Source organism: Nematolebias whitei, chromosome 1 (assembly GCF_014905685.2).
Source record: "Nematolebias whitei isolate Nwh7 chromosome 1, NemWhi1, whole genome shotgun sequence".
Taxonomy (NCBI): domain Eukaryota; kingdom Metazoa; phylum Chordata; class Actinopteri; order Cyprinodontiformes; family Rivulidae; genus Nematolebias; species Nematolebias whitei.
Genome location: NC_056498.1, coordinates 37,948,416 through 37,967,477, shown reverse-complemented (window position 1 = coordinate 37,967,477; position 19,062 = coordinate 37,948,416). Strand labels below are relative to the sequence as shown.

Below are 19,062 nucleotides of genomic sequence, written 5' to 3'. Positions count from 1 at the left end.
ATAGAGATGTATAGAGATAGATTTACATAATATTATATGGAGATGTATAGATAGAGTTATATAATAATGTATGGAGATGTAAAGAGATAGAGATGTATAGATAGTTATATAATAATCTATGGAGATGTATAGAGATAATGTATAGATAGAGATATATAGAGATAGAGATGTATAGATAGATTTATATAATATATGGAGATGTATAGATGTATAATAATGTATGGAGATGTATAGAGATAATGTATAGATAGAGATATATAGAGATAGAGATGTATAGATAGATTTATATAATATATGGAGATGTATAGATATAGATATATATAGAGATAGAGATGTATAAATAGATTTATATAATATATGGAGATTTATAGAGATAATGTATAGATAGAGATATATAGAGATAGAGATGTATAGATAGATTTATATAATATATGGAGATGTATAGATAGATTTATATAATGTATGGAGATGTATAGAGATGTATTGATGTATATTGTTGGCACAACCCATGACTGTCATATAGTCATGGGTTGTGCCAACAGCATTTTTCTCGGTGACATTGATAAAGAAGAAATACTGAGTATTGTAAAAAATCTTGCAGATAAAAGATCAAAAGCCTGGATGGACATGATGTTTGTAAAGGATATAATGAGTTATGTTATTGAACCATTTACATATATATGTAATTTATAATTTTCAACAGGAAAATTTCCAGAAAATATGAAAATAGCAACGATAGTTCCTCTTTATAAGAATGGTGAGAAATGTGTGTTCACTAATTACAGACCAGTGTCCTTGTTGCCGATGTTGTCTATAAAGGCTTTTCTTTCTTTTCATTTTATTTTTACAGGTTCAAATTACTTTTCACACCCATGAACTCAAAACGTGACACTAATCTGATCTGAAAACCTTGGATTTTAAACAGACTAAAAAGTTACAATCTTTTATATTTTGTTTTTGTTTTTCAGGTTCGTGGCAAGTGGCTAGTTTATTCCAATCATCTGTTCCTGTTTCCAGCTCTGTTTCGTACTTCTACAGGGAGTGCGATCGTCCGAGGGGCGACGACCATCGTACCTGTGGAGTGCCATTATGAGAGGTGAGGCTGTTTGTATTTTATGTACATGTTGTACCATGACACATATAGTTTGACTGGAAAACTGCCAACGACACTTAATAATGTTAAACAGGAAGCAGACGGTTAAAGGAGAACCATTGGCACCAACCTGGGTTCCCATGACGTCCACCATTGGTGCCTTTGGTCTTTTGCACTTCTCCCTTCATGTCATGGCAGGTGAAATGATCCTAATCTATTCTGGCTCAGAGGAAGTGGCAGTAATGAGTAACCGTAGCACTTGTCTCTGGATATTTTAAGTTTGAAGTAAAATGTTTTTGTTCCAGAGGGCTGTTCGTCCCGGCGCGCCTCCTCAGTGTACCAGCAGGGGGAAGCTGTGTTTTTGGAGGCCAGAGTGGAGGCTCCCAAGCACCCGCCGCTGACTCTAAATGTGGATTCTTGTGTTGCTACAGCGAAGCCGGACCCTTTTTCACTGCCGAGCTACAAGTTCATCACCAACCATGGGTCAGTTTCTCTGTCAAACAAGCTGATTCATTCGTTCATTCATTCAACCGTTATTTCTACAGGTTAGTCTCATCGAGTCACAAGGGCTCATTTAAAAGAGAAACCTGTTTTTAAACAGACAACATATAGTGTACGGACAACAATAAACTACAATATAATGCATTTAGAATAAAAGTAGTGTTATTAAAACCATAAAATCAAGGTCCCATTTGATATAAAGCAAGGTAAACTGCTAAAAACAATAACATATTTGCTTTGATGTTTCTATTGACCTTATCAAATGTTTAAAATCCCCTAAAGAATTTAAGGTGGACAGTTTCAGTTTTTGTTGCAAGGTGTTCCAGGTTGTAGGAGCTGAGTAGGAAAAGGCCTTTTTGTCGAGTTGAGTCCGCGCTGAGGGGACGCTGCAGGTAATGAAGGCCTGAGGAGCGCATGTTGTAACTGCACTGATGGCATGACATGTGGGAGGAGTTATAAGAAGGTTTCAGACCAAGGAGGGATTTATAGATAAAGATGTACCTGTGTGAGAGCCTACGTGTAGACAATGATGACCAAATGACCAGTGAGTACAAAGTGCAGTGATGGGTACAGTGGTTAAAACCAGTTATGAATCTGAGCACACCGTGGTAGACGGCATCCAACATCTACCTGTAAGGAGCTGGCAGGAGCATTCATGTAAATAATGTCACCATAGTCAATGGCTGATAGGAAAGTAGCAGCTACAAGGTGTTTTCTGGCATTCAGATAATCGAGATCTAGTTCTGAAAAAGAAAAGCAGTTTTAATTTGAGTTTTTTTATCACGTTTTCAGTATGTGGTTTAAAAGAGCGACATGCATCAACTAAAATTCCCAAGTGTTTGTAAGAATCTACAAACTCAATAGGAACACGATGCATGGATGAGATGGGAGGAAGAGCTGCTGGCACCAACTTTCCGTTGGAGAACAACATCCCTTTGGTTTTATCAGCATTTAGCACCAGATGTAACGGATCTAACTGAATGATGTTAAATGCAAAGTGTAGAAGCTGGAAAAACTTGGTGGCTCTTAGCTCGGCAATAAACAACTGTATCGTCAGCATAGAGATGCAAGGGTGTGTCAGGAATGTTTTGAAACTCATTATTTATATAAATTGTAAAAAGAGTGGGTCCTAAAACTGAGCCTTGTGGCACACCATTAGTGACTGTTAGGTATCTAGATGAAGTACCGTCATTAACTAACGTATATACTTATCTATAGTTGTTCAATACAAGACTATTTTACTCAAATACAGAGTCTTTCAGAACATGTAATCTTGACATCTGTGCTTTTAAAGTGACCTTTCTTTTAGCTGTCTCATAGACAGCGTTCTGCCAGGTTCTTCATCCAGGTTCCTGCCTCAGGACCAAGACAACAGACTGTGCTTCAGCGTCCGAGCTTTTCGTTTCAACCACTCCTCTGAGGAGCAGGTAGTTGATCTCCGCTGCTGTACAGAGTCATCTCTAATGTTTCATGTTTGCTTTTTAAAAAAAATTCCAGTATAAAATGCTGTTTTTGTCTTCTAGATGTTCATAAGCTGCCATCTCAGAGCCACTCCGAAGCAAACATCTCGTAGTCTCCTTAATAAAGCCTGCTTCTTCCACTCTCCTACATTCAGGTTAGGGTACCCAACTGAGCCCAACTTTCATTTAAACACAGCTCTTATTTTTATGTTTAACTACACGATTAGCACTGTCGGTGTAGTTCATTAAAAGTTGTTTTAGAGCTGAAACTTGGAGGTTTTTCTGTCATTCAGGTGGCGTGCCACAGAGGGAGACAGTGCTCTGTGTGAATGCTGTGGCTCTGACTGCTCCGCGCTGCCCGAAGGCAGGAACCGAGGACGTCCAGAGCCGGGTTGTTCTGCTCGTCATAAACAAACGCAGACTACATAATGTTTGACTGGACTTCACAAGTTGTCATGAATGTACACACGAGCAGTTCCAGGGCAACTTGGTGACTAAGTTGTGTGTAAATATGTGTTTGTTGACAGAGGAGAAACACGAGGCTGACAGGACAATCGGACCGCTTCACGTTTTGCTTCACTCTTATTGGACGGGCCGACTGTCGGTCAGTTGAAGACGTTTTCCAACTTCAAACGGAGGTGAGTTCTGTTCAGCTGCAATTTTTCCAGTCAAGAAAACATCCCTCCTCGGATACTTCTGATTGTAGCGAACGCCAAAATGATTATTGCCCGCTTCATACAGCGTTTCCAGCGATTCTGGAAATCAGGGAAAACCTGGTAAATGACTGACATTTTCCAGACGGGGAGAACTCATCGAATCTGAGCACTGGTCTGCTGATTTAAAGATCTCTTGAGATTTTGACGTGTCTACACAGTACATGTTTCCTTACTGACTGGCTGCGGTGGCTTTTAATTTCTGATGTTCCATCCATCCATTATCTTTTACCCACTTCTTCCTTTTTGGGTTGCGGGGGTCACTGGTGCTCATGTCAAGCCATCACTGTGCGAGAGGCGGGGTACACCCTGGACAGGTCTCCAGTCCATCACAAGACCTGGAATGATTCCATGTGACTGAACATCTCCTGGAATTTCAGGATTTACTCAAGGAAAAATCAGGGAAAACTCTGAGCGTTTCAATTTCTCATGAAGTGCTGGGAACTTATATTAATCAATCAGAAACTTTATTTCAGACATGTACATGGTCCATAGTAAACAAAAACAGGCAATAAACATAACAAGAAAAAGACACAATAAAAATAGAATGTTCGTTCATTGCCATATAAATTAAGGCGCCAGTGATCCCACAGACTAGAAAAGAACCTAACAGAGCTTTGTACGGGGTTGGTCAGAATATAAGTGATGCTATTTAGAGTCTGTTTGCCTACACATCTGTACATAAGGTTTTGAGGCACAGATGCACAAGTTGGTACGTTGGCATTTACAAACATCTGACTGACACTACTCCATCGCTCCATCCACACTCCATCCATTTATGAATACTGCTTTTTCTGTGATGCTGCCACAGGTGGGCAGTATACAGTGGAGTACAATATGCTTTAAAGAGTGCACTTTTTACAGATACTGAGCACATAGAGAACTTCTGAAGAAGCATATTAGCTTGTACATATTGCATACAACGCTGCCTGGTCAGTGGTTATGTAATGTCCCAAGTATTTCACCTCATCACTGACTTGGAGGATGCTGCCAGACAGAGTGAAGTCGTGGAAAGATAATTTAGTGTCCTCTTTGCTCCTGACAGTCATGATGTTACTCTTTTTTTTGCTTGATATCTAAATCCAATCCATACTGACAGCAAACCCTTAACAGTTGCTGCAGACACGCACTATATGGACAAAATATTACAAGATCGTCGGCATACATTAGCTGGTTGATGGTTCTATTGCTAACCCGACAGCCAGTCTACATTGATTTAACACCTTAGATAAATCATCCATACATTAAAAAAGCTAGGAGACAAAATGCTGCCTTGTCGTACACCATTACTCGCATGAAAAGAAGATTATACAGATTTTCCCCATTTTACAGACATGGACTGGTGAGCATACCAATACACCAAGATTCTTAATAAATACTTCCTCAGGTCTTATTAGCTAAATTGTAATTGTTGTCCATATCAATAATTTGTGCATCAGACACAGTGTTTATGTCTGCCATCAATCACAACGTCTGAAAGCGTTACTTAACCCAAAGAAAGAGTTTGTTTATATTGAGCAAAAAATTTAACTCGAGAGTAACGATCCAACAAAGATAAGTTAGGTCCTCTGGATGGTTTCTTTTTGTTGGAACGTTTCATCTTTCATCCAAAGGACTTCATCAGTCCGAGGAGCCACAACAAACTCAGTCACACAAGCAGCACACTCACATAGTGGACCAACCAGTTTGATGGTGATAAGATGGTTTCTGGAGTCCACCCTCTCCACCGCCGACTCGTTTACCATACCATTTTTTTATAGAGTACTTAAAACGGCAACAAGGCCAACCAAAGTGCTGTACAGACAGAACAACAGGTAACACAAAGCAAAATACAAAATGAAGTAAATCAGAAATATAGACAGGGCAGCACAGTGGCGCAACTAGTAGAGCTGCTGCCTCTCGGCGAGCAGGTCCCTGGTTCAAACCCCGGTCCAGGGGCCTTTCTGGGTGGAGTTTGCATGTTCTCTCCGTGCATGCGTGGGTTTTCTCCGGGTGCTCCAGTTTCCTTCCACAGACTAAAAACATGCATGTTAGGCTGATTGGTAACTCTAAATTGTCCCTAGGTGTGAGTGAGAGAGTGAATGGTTGTTTGTCTCGTTTGTCTCTGTGTGTCCCTGTGATGGACTTGCGACTCGTCCAGGGTGTACCCCGCCCCTCGCACAGTGATTGCTGGACATGGGCACCAGCGACCCCCGTGACCCAAAATGGAATAAACGGGTAAAGAAAATGGATGGATGGAGAATATAGAAATAAAAACGATGCAGATAATGACTAACCAGTGTGGAGCATACAGGTTCCAAACACAGATCATCAGGTGTTGAAAGCCACCGAATAGTAGTGGATTTTTAAACGGGACTTGAAAACCGAGAGGGAGGGGGCCTGTCTGACAAGCAGAGGCAACTCGTTCCAGAGTATTGGTCCTGCTACAGAGAAGGCCCTGTCACCTCTGCGCTTAAGACGAGTTCCTGGAACTGTGAGGAGCAACTGGTCCGCTGACCTCAGGGAGCATGGTGGGACATACGGTTGTAGCAGATCAGAGAGATGGGGGTGGGGGGAGGACTGTTCAGTGATTTGTAGACATAAATGAGTATTTTGAACTGGATTCGAAAGTGAACCGGTAACCAGTGCAGTGAGGCCAAAACTGGTGTAATGTGCTCTCTTTTGCCTGTACTGGTTAAAAGTCGGGCTGCTGCATTCTGGACAAGTTGCAGTCGTGCAATGGAGGTCTGACTGATACCAAACAGGAGTGAATTGTAGTAATCAAGCCTAGATGTAAAGAATGCATGTATTACTGTCTCCAGGTTCCTTTTGGACAATATGGGCTTCAGTTTAGACAGCCGCCTCAGTTGGAAGAAACATGATTTATCAATCATGTTTACATGATTAAGTTTCAGGGAAGGGTCCATTATCACGCCCAGATTAGTGACTCTTAAGGCAGCCACGGTCAAAGTGGTTCAAAATATCAAAGTTCATGCTCAGTAATCCAGGTAGAAAAACCCAACAACGTTCAGCCGGGTCCTCTGGACGGTTAACTTTTGTTTTATCAGGATGTTTCGAGTTACAAGTTACTTTCTGCACATCTTTGGCTATTGTTGTTCTGCTCAGTGTGACTCTTAAATGTAAATAAGACTGAAGTAAACACTCTGTACAGATCAGGTTTAATTCAGCACAGAGCAGTTAATTAAACTCCCGAGAGTTCATTTAGTGAAAATAAGTTGAAAACAAATGTGAAGATTCTGCATAACGAGGGAGACGAACTACAATGGAACCTAAAATAACCCATTTGTAACAAACACACTAGAATAAGCACTTTACTAAGAATAGGACCATCATGGGACATTGTATGTGCTTGTCTGGAGTAGTGAGAGGAAATACACAAGAGACCAGATGGGAAACCTGATAGATTTCATGCTGCAGTGTCTTGTTCCATGACACGTTCTTTTTCCTCCTTTCTTTATGTCTATGCAGTAAATAAGCAGCTGTGTCGGTCAACAAGTCGGAGAGAAATTTAGAAAACTAGACAATTTGTTACGATGTTGACTTGTGGTTTTCTAAGAAAGTTTTAATTTACCAAAAACAGATGAACAAACTGATAATGACATTTGTCCATTTGTCTTTTTTTAATAGGTTGTCATAGTAAGAAGTACTTGGGTTGTTTTTTTTCCTGTGGTAAAGCTTTACATATCAGAAAAATACATCAGTCAAACGTCTGAGCGTTCCTGTCATGTTTCAGATTCAGATCCCCTAATGTTGACGGGGAAATATGGAAGTTAGACTTTTTGGTGAGACTCTAACAGTAGTGTTATTTGCAGTTCATCACACTTGACATGTGTTGTGATGTGATGGACTCTCAGCTGCTACAGCATTAAGTTTTATGTAATTGTATGTAAAATTCCATTCATTATCTTTTACCCGCTTTTTCCTTTTTGGGTCGCGGGGGTCACTGGTGCCCATATCCAGCAGTCACTGTGTGAGAGGCAGGGGACACACTCCAGTTCATCACAGGGACACAGAGACAAATGAGACAACCATTAACTCTCATTCACACCTAGAGACAATTTAGAGTTGCCAATCGGACTAACATGCATGTTTTTGGTCTGTGGGAGGAAACCGGAGTACCTGGAGAAGACCCACACATGCACGGAGGGAACATGCAAACTCCACCCAAAAAAGGCCCCTGGCTGGGATTTGAACCGGGGTGACCTGCTCGCTGAGAGGCAGCAGCTCTACCAACTGTGCCACCGTGCTGCCCCGTATGTAAAATTGATTGTGTAAAGGTGAAGTTTGCATAAATGCATATAAATTTGAGGTCTGAATTTAAAATGGCAGAAATCTGCTTTGAAAGAGGCCTCTGTCTGCTGCAGATACTTCTGGTAACTTAAAAAAAAAACCTTATATCCAGTCAACTTTAGATGCAACAGACACAAAGTAGAACTGTTTTTGTCTGACTGAGTAAATTGTTGAAAACGTGAATCCAAACCAAAGTTTAAATTGTACACCTCTATGCATAAATCCAAAGAGAGACCCATATCTCACAGTGGAAACAAATGTGAAAGATAAAGTTGGAATGTAAAATCAGCTTCTCCAAACCATGCAGGGCATCGAGGGGGAGTGGGGGCAACACGTTAAGGAAACGGCAGATAGGACAATCAGGAGAGGAAAGATTGTGAAGTGGAGTTTACAAGAGGTCCGTTAGATAAAAGGTGTGAGGTTGGAGGCAGCAGCCAGAAAAAATGCCACGGCTGCAGCAGGTCAGTCCTCAGCTGCTGGAACTGACCCTGAAGATCCAGTACTGAGTTGGGAGTTTGTCTGCACTGATCCCACATGTTGGATTGGGGAAGGATCGGCATGGGAGGACCTCAACATCGTGCAGGCAGTCCATAGATTTATGTGCCTTGGAGTGGTGATGTCTTGTTGATGAACTAACAGGGTCCTCTCTCAGAAGGGGTAAGACAAGCATCAGAGTCCCCATCTGAAGCCCCACCCTAAAGTTTCTGACAGTACTAGGAGGCGGTGCCAGATGTGCACACAGAGGTAAATGGACTGTACTTATATAGTGCCTTTCTATCTTAACAAGATACTCAAAGGGCTTTACAACAATCTGTGCCCTCATTTACCCATTCATACAGCACTCTACTAGATCTATACAAAGATTAATCAGTGATTTATCACATTCATACACGGATGGGACACACATCGGAGGCAATGAGGGGTTCAGTATCTTGCCCAGGGGCACTTCGGCATGTGACTGCTGATGGAATCGAACCCCTAACTCTTGCGTTGCAGGACGACTGCTCTAACCACTCAACCACAGCTGCCCCCTAAGAGGTCATTCATTAATGCTGAACATGATGCAATACTATACACCATCAGTTTGTACTCTCCAGTTTTGGTTCCGCTTCAAAAGCAATAATCTCTGCTCTGGCGTTAACGGCAGCTTAATGGCAATGTTGATGGTGAACCCGTACCCTGGCTGAAGCCGGTCATCAAGTCACGATATAAGTGTATATAAGTGCTATGTGTTGTTGTCATTGTATGTTCCCATACTATGATGAAATTGGTTGTCTGCACTTAACCCATTGCATCTGAGATACACTCAAGTGGAGCAGTGGGCAGCTATGCAAGTGCCCGGGAGTAATTGGGGATTAGGTGTCTTGCTCAGAGAAACCATGACTTGGGAATGCCTGGGAGTCGAACCGCGACTTTCTGGTCCCAAGTCAGCTGACATACCTCTACACCATCTTGGTATAAGATGGGGTGTGGTGTTCGTACAGTACCTGTGTCCTGACGACCTCACGTACTCATTGGTTTGATTTCATACTTGTGCAACAAATTTACCTGATGAGCCATCTAAGCACCAACTAAGCATCTAAAACAAAACTAGGCGTTTGTGCCAAGGCAGAGGTGATTTTTATTTGAGGTGCATTGTTTTTTCTTGAGATTAGACACTAACGTTCTCTAACAGCGTTGCTAATGGTCATTTTTTTGGTTCCAGGACAGCCTTTGCTCTGGTTTTCCAGATGTTTATTAATGACACACATCACCAACCAGAACAGAACCTGCTGTCCTTGTTCCGCAATGACATGAGCTTTCAGAAACGGTGACGCATCACTGAACCAAAGAAGACTGAAGTGGAACTCCGTAGTGCTAACGTTCAGCACTTTGCCCTAAACATGTTAGACATTCCCCTTTGTAAGTCCCGTGGCCAACTGGGTGCGCATATCTGTCATCACTATGTCCCACCTTTGAGCCCTGACACTGGCCCAGCCTTGGCTGGTCCACTTCAGCCTCAGGTGTCTCCTCACACCTTTGTTTCTTTACACTGAGACGATGTGGCGTGTCATATCCATCTTGAAGCGATTTGTGAAAGGTTGCTTTAGTTAGACTGATTTTGTTTCTAAAAATCTGAACGTCAGCTCAGCTGTGCTCCAGTTATTTGTATTTGGGCATTCTGGGAAACTCCTTACTTCCCACATGTTTGCTGTCCTACTCGGCATTTTGGCTATCAATAGAAGCATGTTGCCCTTCAAGCTCGTTGACCGTGTAAACTAATCCTGATGTGAGCCAGTTCAAGCTGGTTTGTTGAGTTTGGTTTACAATCTGCAGGATAAGCTGTTTAGTCATATTATTATATTGTTTATCAGCCACAGGAGTGTATATAGAGGTATCCCATAACTGCTCCTCTGAGGCGTCACAGTTTATCTTGGGATTGTTGTCAGAAGAGACGCCTGCAAGTTGAAACAATAACTTCCGATCTCTTCGATGGCTACTGTCTCGGCTCCTGCGCTGGCTCCTACGTCACTCGTAGTCGGTCCTTCTATTCTTTCATGTCAGCTTCCTGTCTTGTGTCGCGCCAGAGAGGGAGATTCAGTTGGCTCCAAGCCTAAAACCTGGATGAGCAACGCAAACCCCAAAGTAAAATGTGCACTTTCACTGCCTCCAATACCGCCTCTGCTCTGAACACGATCGTCTCGCCTCGAGTCCTCTTTAATACCACGTGAGTTGATCTCTACTTCCCATTTTTGTTTACGTTAGATTATCCTATACTAAGTTGGAAGCAGGAGTCGCTTTGACGAGACATCCCTGCCCCCGCACTCCCCACACATCCCTCACCTCCCACCCTGAACCTCTGCTCTGGTCATGAAGCATGGCTGAATGCACGTACCTCGTCTCCCTCTTTCTCTCATGTTGGCTCAGACATAAGCAAACAGACCTCTGAGCAAACAGTGCAACAAAGCCGTCAACTCCGTCTTCGTTTTAGCACAAGTGACAATGCAGACAGTCGACTTCACTCTGAACAAATAATTAGAGATCAACTTGAGGGCGGAAAAACTGCTTCGGAGTTTCATAATACATATTTTACATATACTATACTTTAAATTTATTTAATTTGCATTTTGTCATTCAGTTTTAATAATTTAGGAAAAGCATATAGATTCAGAAATCTTGTCTTCGAGGTACTGAACTGCTGATATTTGTGGCTTTAATAATCTTTGCAGTTCCGATTATTACACACTTTTTTTGTTTCTTTTTTTGGCCCGGCACTTTTGATGTTTGTTTTTGTGCAATACAAACAACTTTTTTTTTTTTTTTTTTTACTCACTTGTGAAATATAGCCATGCAGACATGTTAACTTTGGGATTTTTCACCAGAGTTTGGTAGAATTTGAAGAAACCTGTGAGTCTGAATAGATTTTATTTAACCAGGCAAGTCCCCGATGCAGATGCAAACGCCTTTTACTTCCTCCGACTCACTAAAAATCTTTAAGTAGACATCCCCTCCTGTGACACCGAGAGGACTTTCAGGAAGTTTCAATACATTTCCTTTTACTCTGGCTCCACAGGAGCTGTCGGGGGTTGAGGTGAAGACGTGACATAAACATTTGTGCTGAATGTGCAGTGATTTAGTGTTTTGTTACATCTGCGGTAATCTAAAGCAGGGGTGTCTAATCCTGGTCCTCAAGGGTCACTATCCTGCATGTTTCAGAGGTTTTCCTTATCCAGCACACCTAATTCAATGCAACAAAGTTAAGTCAGGTCCTTTGGACTGTTTTCTTTTTTTATTGAACCCACCCCCACCCACCACCTAAACGTCTTCATCCAAAGGACTTCTTCAGTCCGAGGAGCCACAACAAACTCAGTCCCACAAGCAGCACATTCACATAATGGGCCAACCAGTTTGATGGCGATGAGATGGTTTCTGGAGTCTGCCCTCTCCCCCATCGACTCCTCTGAGGCAGCCATGGCCAAAGTGGTTAAAAACATCAAAGTTCATGATCAATACTCCAGGTATAAAATCCAACGAAGTTATGGACTTTGTTGGACTCCAGAAACCATCTTATCCACATCAAACTGGTTGGCCCACTATGCGAGTGTGCTGCTTGTGGGACTGAGTTTATTGATGAAGTCCTTTGGATGAAGGATGAAACATTTCAACAAAAATGAAACCGTCCAGAGGACCTGACCTAAATTGTTGGATTTTTTTTTTTACCTGGATTATTGAGCATGAACTTTGATACCTAATTCAATGGTTAAATCACCTATTCAAGTTCTGCAGAAGCCTGGGAGCCAATATTGGACTCCCCTGATTTAAGGATTAATCCTTAATTCATTCAATTTGTTTCACATTGTTTGCTTTTAGTCTAAAACCTCCTACAGAGTTAGTTTAGTCTTGATTTCTTGCAACAAGCATGTCTGTAAGTCTTACGAAAAATGCCCTGAGAATAGATTCATGCATTGCTTTGTTCTCTTGCAGAGACCTTGTTTGGATGAAGAAAGGGTTAACAATTTTCAAGGACCTGCTTCGATGCTGCTGCTGTTTCACAACCCAGTGGACACACACATTTTGTAAACCAAAGATGTCACTTTGTGTCACACAGTGACGCTTTCTAAACAACATGTTGGGTTTTGAGACCCGATTGCGTACATCTGTTTTCAGGAGAGTTTTAGGAAATGCCACGTTGACCAGTCGTGTTGTCTTAAAATCTATATTTGCCAGTAAGTTGTCATGCTGTGGCTGCTTAGTTGAGTATTTTGTTCAAATGTCTCAACTTTACATGGGACTGTATTATCTGTATTGTTCATTTGATTGTATTTTGGAAATTATTCGTAATGACGGAACTAGAAATTTTAGTTTTTGCCAAAAGCAACGTTGGAGTTGAATGGTTCCTCCAGCCTAACTGTATTTTCTCTTCATGGTTATAAAGATTTAGGTTTTAAATTTTATTGAAACCTTTTGTTATAATGTGTGGATTATTTCAAACTTACTGTAGAAGAAAATTGTTTAAATCTATCAACATCAGTCTGACGACTATGATTTCCCTAGAATTAAAATGCAACAGCACACAGACCAACAATGAAAGGGGGACAGGTTCTGACTGTAGTTTGAGTCTGTGGCAGAAGAACCTGTCAAAGATCTTCAACTCACGCCTTCAATAGGTCGTCAACTGCATCCCAGCGAAGTCAGAGGACTTTTAAGTCCAAGTGGGATACTGTCCATTGTGGAGGCGGCTGCCTTGAACTGTGGCCGCAAAATTGTCTTCGTCTCTCATGGCGACCATTCTCCATGGAAGACTGCCAAGCTGATGAAGTCGTATCTGTCCTTAGTTAGCTGGTAGGACTCCAGGGGCAGCTGAAAGGTATGATGACCCCTGGACACATCCCTAGGGTGGTTTTCCAGGCATGTCTAACTGGGAGGAAACCCAGGGTGAGTCCCAAGAGATACTGTCAGCTGGCTTGGAAACACACTGGAGTCCTTCCAGAAGAGCTGGAAGAAGTGGCTGTGAAGAGAGGTCTGGGCCTCCCTGCTCAAGCTGCTGCCCCTGAAACCTGACTAACAAGCATTGGATGGATGGATGGATAAATGGGACCATAATTTATAACCTGACTATTCTGTTTTGAAATCAAACTCAAGTCGGTACATAAGTTATAAATGCAGTCATCAAAAATGTATTCAGATTCCTATACAGCTGCAATCCATGCAGTATATATATATGGGTTTTTTTTTTTGCCTAATCTTTTGGGATTTTTTCTCAAGTTTATTACATGCACTTAATTGACATGGTTACTATCTTTGCTCCTTTGCTTGACCAGGTTAAGTTAATACGTCTACGTCGGTTACCCTAGATTCTGAGTAAAAATTAAAGGCTCAGGAAATTCTATTTCTTCAGTCCTTTATTAAACTTTTCCTGTAGTTTATCATATAAAGCATCACTCATCTGTTTGACTGTATTCTCAGAGCATCAAACAAAGGTCAACATGCACTTCTAAACCACTTGTAACAGATGTAGACAAGTCAAATACAACCGAAGGTGTTGACTTAAGCTACTTAATGCAAAGTAATCAGACATAAATGGGTACCCTAAACCATTGACATTTTGGGTTAATTACAATAATTTTCCAAGTTAATTGAAATTAATGTACATTATTTGCAATCAAAGGGTTTTTTTCATTCAACCTTTATACAGGTTAGTCCACATTGAGCCTCAATGACTCATTTACAAGAGAGACCTGTTTCAAACAGACAAATTTGGATAAGGAAAAGAGAAACGTGAGGGGAGGGGAAGCAAAAAAAAACTATCTCGCACTATGTCCTAGCTGGGGCACAGTGTGAAAGTTGCAAAAATGGACCTCGCACATGAACAGCAACATACTAACGACATAATACATTTATGCATGAGGAGGCTGACAAGGCTATGCGTTGTCTGTCGACATTGCCAGAAAGTCCCATAGACCTGATAAGAGATGGCACAATGTCTATCAGCCGGCTCAGCCGAGATCCACAGATGCCCTCTTGAAGGGGCGGGGGACGCGGTAGAGCTTCTTGTTCACATAACCTCCAGGAGAAATTTAAGATAGTTGGCCTATTCAAGGCCAGGCGGAGAAGCCAGATTCAGATAACATTTGTTTTGGGACAGGCGGGCCGTGCTTTTCTCCACGAGAAGACAAGGCAAAGGAGAGCCCTCTTGCCTGGACGAGACACTTGCAGCTGGATACACAATGGATTCCTGGGGGCAATGGAAGATCGTCCGACAGTATTCTTGGTCGAGGATGTAGAAGATGAGTAAATAATTTGGATTTATGATAAACATGATTTCTACTTTTTGGAGTTGGCGGTCACCTGGCTTATCGACAAATGTGGAAAATGTCATCAGCTGTTCTGGCCTTGGTAAGGCTGCCTGGCATGAAGGAATGTACTGAGTGGTAAGCACTCAGATTCAGACACTGGATGAGCTGAGCTGTAAGCTGGACACGATTTCTGAGAATCGCAGGCCACTTGCTGGAACTCACTGGCAGGAAGAAATCGACTTTGGAGAAGGCTACAAGCTCGACCCGGCGGTGTGACCACAAAATTTGGCTGTTTGGAATTGCCACTGAGATGTACCAACAGAACTATCAAGGCAGACGTGAAAATCAAGCAGAGTCTGCCTGACCCCCAAAAATTGTGTTATCTGAATCTGGCTTCCCTGCTCGGCCTTGAATTGGCCAACTATCTCAAACCTCTCCTGGTTGTTTATGTGGACAAGAAGCTCTGAACCCCCCCTACACGCTCCCATCTAGAGGACATCGGCGGACCTGTGTTAGAGTTGAGCCGGCTGATAGACACTATCTCCGTCTCTTATCAGGACTATGGAACTTTCTGGTAGTGTCCACGGACAACTCACTGCCCTCGTTGGCCTCCTCGTGCATAAATGTATTCTGATGTCATCAGTATGTTGCTGTTTTATGTGCTGAGGTCTTTTTTTTTTGTTGTTGTTGCAATTTTCACACTGTGTCCTGTCTAGGACATAGTGCGAGATTTGATTTTTTTTAGAAATCGCGTCCAACTTACGGCTTAGCTCACAAACCTTCAGAGTCTGAGCGCTTGAAGCGCGGCACATTCCTTCACACAAGACAGGCAGCCTCACAATTGCCAGAACCGCTGCCGACGTCTTCCGAATTTGTCGATATGCCAGAGACCCACCGACTCCAAAAAGCAGAAATGCTGTTATCATAAATCCAATTATGTACGCGTCTTTACATCCTCAATGGACATACAGACAGACACCATCTCCTACTGCCCCCAGGAATCCATTGTGTATCCAGCTGCGAGTTTCCCTTCAGAGCATGAGGGCTCTCCCTCACCCTGTCTTCTCATCGAGAAAATGTTATCAACTGTGTTGAGACCAGCTGACCAGATCCATAGTTTACAATTCGGAAGATATGTAAAGAGAGGCTTTGAAAAAGATTCACCGGACAAGAGCAGAAGCAGGGGGAGGGAGGAGCTTGAGGAAAAGCGTCTGTCTTCATCGAGAGCAAGCAGGAAGTATTTATTACTTTTATTTATAAAAGTTATATATATATATATATATATATATTTATATATTTCTCTGTTTTAAGTTCAGTTTGAGCGTAAATACGGAAATCAGACTTCTCTGTGCCAAGCATTTCTTCCAAGGGTGTCACCATTGTTGACCTACTGTCAATCACTTTGGCTGGTTCCATAGTAAACAAATGCATGTGGTTTGTTCCTTTGATTGATTTTTTTAATGGACTGCTCTTCATGAGACGTCAATAAGCACCTTTAAAAAAATGTCAGACACTTTAAATCTGAAGAGAGATAGAAGTTCAAAAGATGCCGGTCCAGGAACAAATCTCACTGAAGTTCACACAAATGGCAACATTTTTCCAGGACAGGAATTGAGTTTGAACTGAGCATCTGCTGACACTTCCTCCCATTTACTGCCACTGAACTCTCAGATCAGTTTTATACCAGCAGAACAGACTTCAAGGACCTCAGAAACAAACGTCAACTTGCCAAGAAATAATTTGGATAAGTCCGTTTCATAAAGCGATGCTGAGGCTTGTTGGACCGGAGCATCAGAGGTAAGAACATGAAGGAATATAAAAACCATGAAGACCGTTGTCTGTTCAGTCAAGTAGAGCTGGGCTTTGTGGGGCTCTTCTGCTGCTGCAGAAACTGAACCATGTGACTCATATCTTGGGTTCTTGGAACCACCAGGCCGGTTTTCAGAAGACTGTAATGAGTTCATCTTCAAACCTGATTCGGGCTTTTCAGGAAGATCGTTCCAGGAAAAGTATTCAAAGTCCACTAATGGCTGGTTCTGTATTTTCTTCTTTTTTTGGAACGTGGCTCTAGTTGAGCATCTTCATCCCTGGATCTAAGTCCATTTTTGCAGAGGACAGCAGCAGCCTGAAGAAACGTACAATACAAGAACGTTAGGAACCGTGGTCACAAAGGTAAGCTGTTAAAATTTCACTTGAAGGATTTGGATCATTTTATTTTAATGGTTGAAACTTTGTTTTTAATAGACTGCAGGAAATGTTAGCAGCACAATCAAAGACATGTTATTTATTCACCTAAATAGTTTTGGTTGTTTTAATTTAACTTTTCCAATCTTTTCACATGCCGTAACAAGGTTTGAATGATTTTCATGAATTGAAAAAACAGACTCAACTACATCAAATCAACTGGACGGTTTCTTTTGCTTTGCTGCCGAGACGTTTTGTCTTTCATCCAAAGGACTTCATCAGTACGAGGAGCCACAACAAACCCAGTCCCACAAGCAGCACACTCACATAGTGAATCAACCAGTTTGATGGTGGAAAGATGGTTTCTGGGGGCCACCCTCTTCCCCCGTCAACTCCTCTGAGGCAGCCATAGCCAAAGTGGTTCAAAACGTCAAAGTTCGTGCTCAATAATCCAGGTAGAAAATCCAACAAAGTTCAGTCAGGTCATCTGGATGGTTTCTTTTTTTGTGTGTTGCATGAACTTTGATGTTTTGAACCATCTTGGCTATGGCGGCCTCAGAGGAGTTGACGGGGGAGAGGGCAGACCCCAGAAACAAATCTTATCACCAGCAAACTGGTTGGTCCACTATGTGAGTGTGCTGCTTGTGGGACTGAGTTTGTTGTGGCTCCTTGGACTGATGAAGTCCTTTGGATGAAGGACGAAACGTCTAAGAAAAAAAGAAACCATCCAGATGACCTGACTAAACTTTGTTGGATTTTTTTAACCTGGATTATTGAGCATGAACTTTGATACAGATCAAGTTTTGAATGAACAGCTACTAATTTAAACATGTCATTGTGTTATAAATGGATCCCATTCTTAGGGTACATATAAATCTGAGACTGGCAGGGTGCAGGTACATGTTGAGCAGTGGTTGCATTCAATTCAGTTTATTTATACAGCGCCAAGTCGTCTCAGAGCACTGCAGAAACAGCCACAGACGTTAAAAAAGCCATGTATCCATTATATTTATCCGCTTATTCCTTTTTGGGTTGTGGGGGTCACTGGTGCCCATGTCCAGCCGTCACTGAGTGAGAGGCATGGGAAACCATGGGCAGGTCTCCAGTCCATCACAGGGACACATCGAGACAAACGAGTTATCAATCAGCCTAACATGCTTTTATATATATATTTTTTTATTGGTCTGTGGGAGAAGACCGGAGTACCCAGAGAAAACCCACACATGCACAGAGAAAACATGCAAACTCCACCCAGAAAGTACCGGCCGGGATTTGAACCAGCAACCTTCTCGCTGAAAGAGGTAACAGCTCTACCAACTGAGCCACCGTTATAAAAGCCAGTTGGTAAAAGTTATGTATCCAAGGAAGCCAGCAGATCACAACAAACCTTCTTTTCGTCTCCCATCCTGAGCTAGCACAAGGGCGACAGTGGAAAGGAAAAACTCCCTTTTAACACGAAGAAACCTCCAGCAGAACCAGGCTCAGGACGAGCGTCCATCTGCTTCGACCGGCTGGAGTTTGAGACGACAGGAAGGGACACATTCGTTCTCACTCAATAAATAAAACATGGGGCTCAGTGCCAAGCCCTGAGGTATCCCTCTCCTGCCTTCATTATCTACCAGCTGGAGCGCTGATAACATGATAATAACATCTGTATTACACACATTACATGCTTAAATACTGCCAACCAACTGAAAACCCTTCAAACAATGAATGGCACGTTTGGCCATAACTTCTTGACCTCACTTTGGTGTCCTTCACAACAAACGGTGATGATTTGGACAACAATGGCAGACAACAGTAAGGGAGGAGTTTATTGTCATCATGGAAACAATGCGACCTTATTTTTAAAGTCATTAATTAAAAAAAAAAATCAAACGACATGAGTTTTTAGAAACACCTACCGGATAAGTGCACATGAGACCCACAAAAGAGCTGGGTTTCCAATTAATGGCCAATAGGCGCGGACCCTGCGCGGGGCTTCGGACTCCGTCATGGACCTTCCCCGTGAGTTCTGGACGCGCCTTCATCTTTTTCTCCTCTCG

General features: G+C 42.2%; 1 protein-coding gene across 1 annotated transcript in view; it reads left to right on the top strand.

The window, feature by feature from the left end:
• The window catches only part of LOC119411061 (zona pellucida sperm-binding protein 3), a 15,464-nt gene extending 2,760 nt beyond the window's left edge, over positions 1-12,704 (top strand). The window contains exons 3-10 of the mRNA XM_037678017.1: positions 969-1,096; positions 1,188-1,291; positions 1,399-1,576; positions 2,904-3,021; positions 3,118-3,209; positions 3,348-3,405; positions 3,554-3,692; positions 12,522-12,704. Coding sequence (XP_037533945.1) covers positions 969-1,096; positions 1,188-1,291; positions 1,399-1,576; positions 2,904-3,021; positions 3,118-3,209; positions 3,348-3,405; positions 3,554-3,667 — 792 coding nt within the window. The 3' untranslated portion in view covers positions 3,668-3,692; positions 12,522-12,704. The remainder of the gene's footprint in view (positions 1-968; positions 1,097-1,187; positions 1,292-1,398; positions 1,577-2,903; positions 3,022-3,117; positions 3,210-3,347; positions 3,406-3,553; positions 3,693-12,521) is intronic.
• Positions 12,705-19,062: the final 6,358 nt, after the last annotated feature.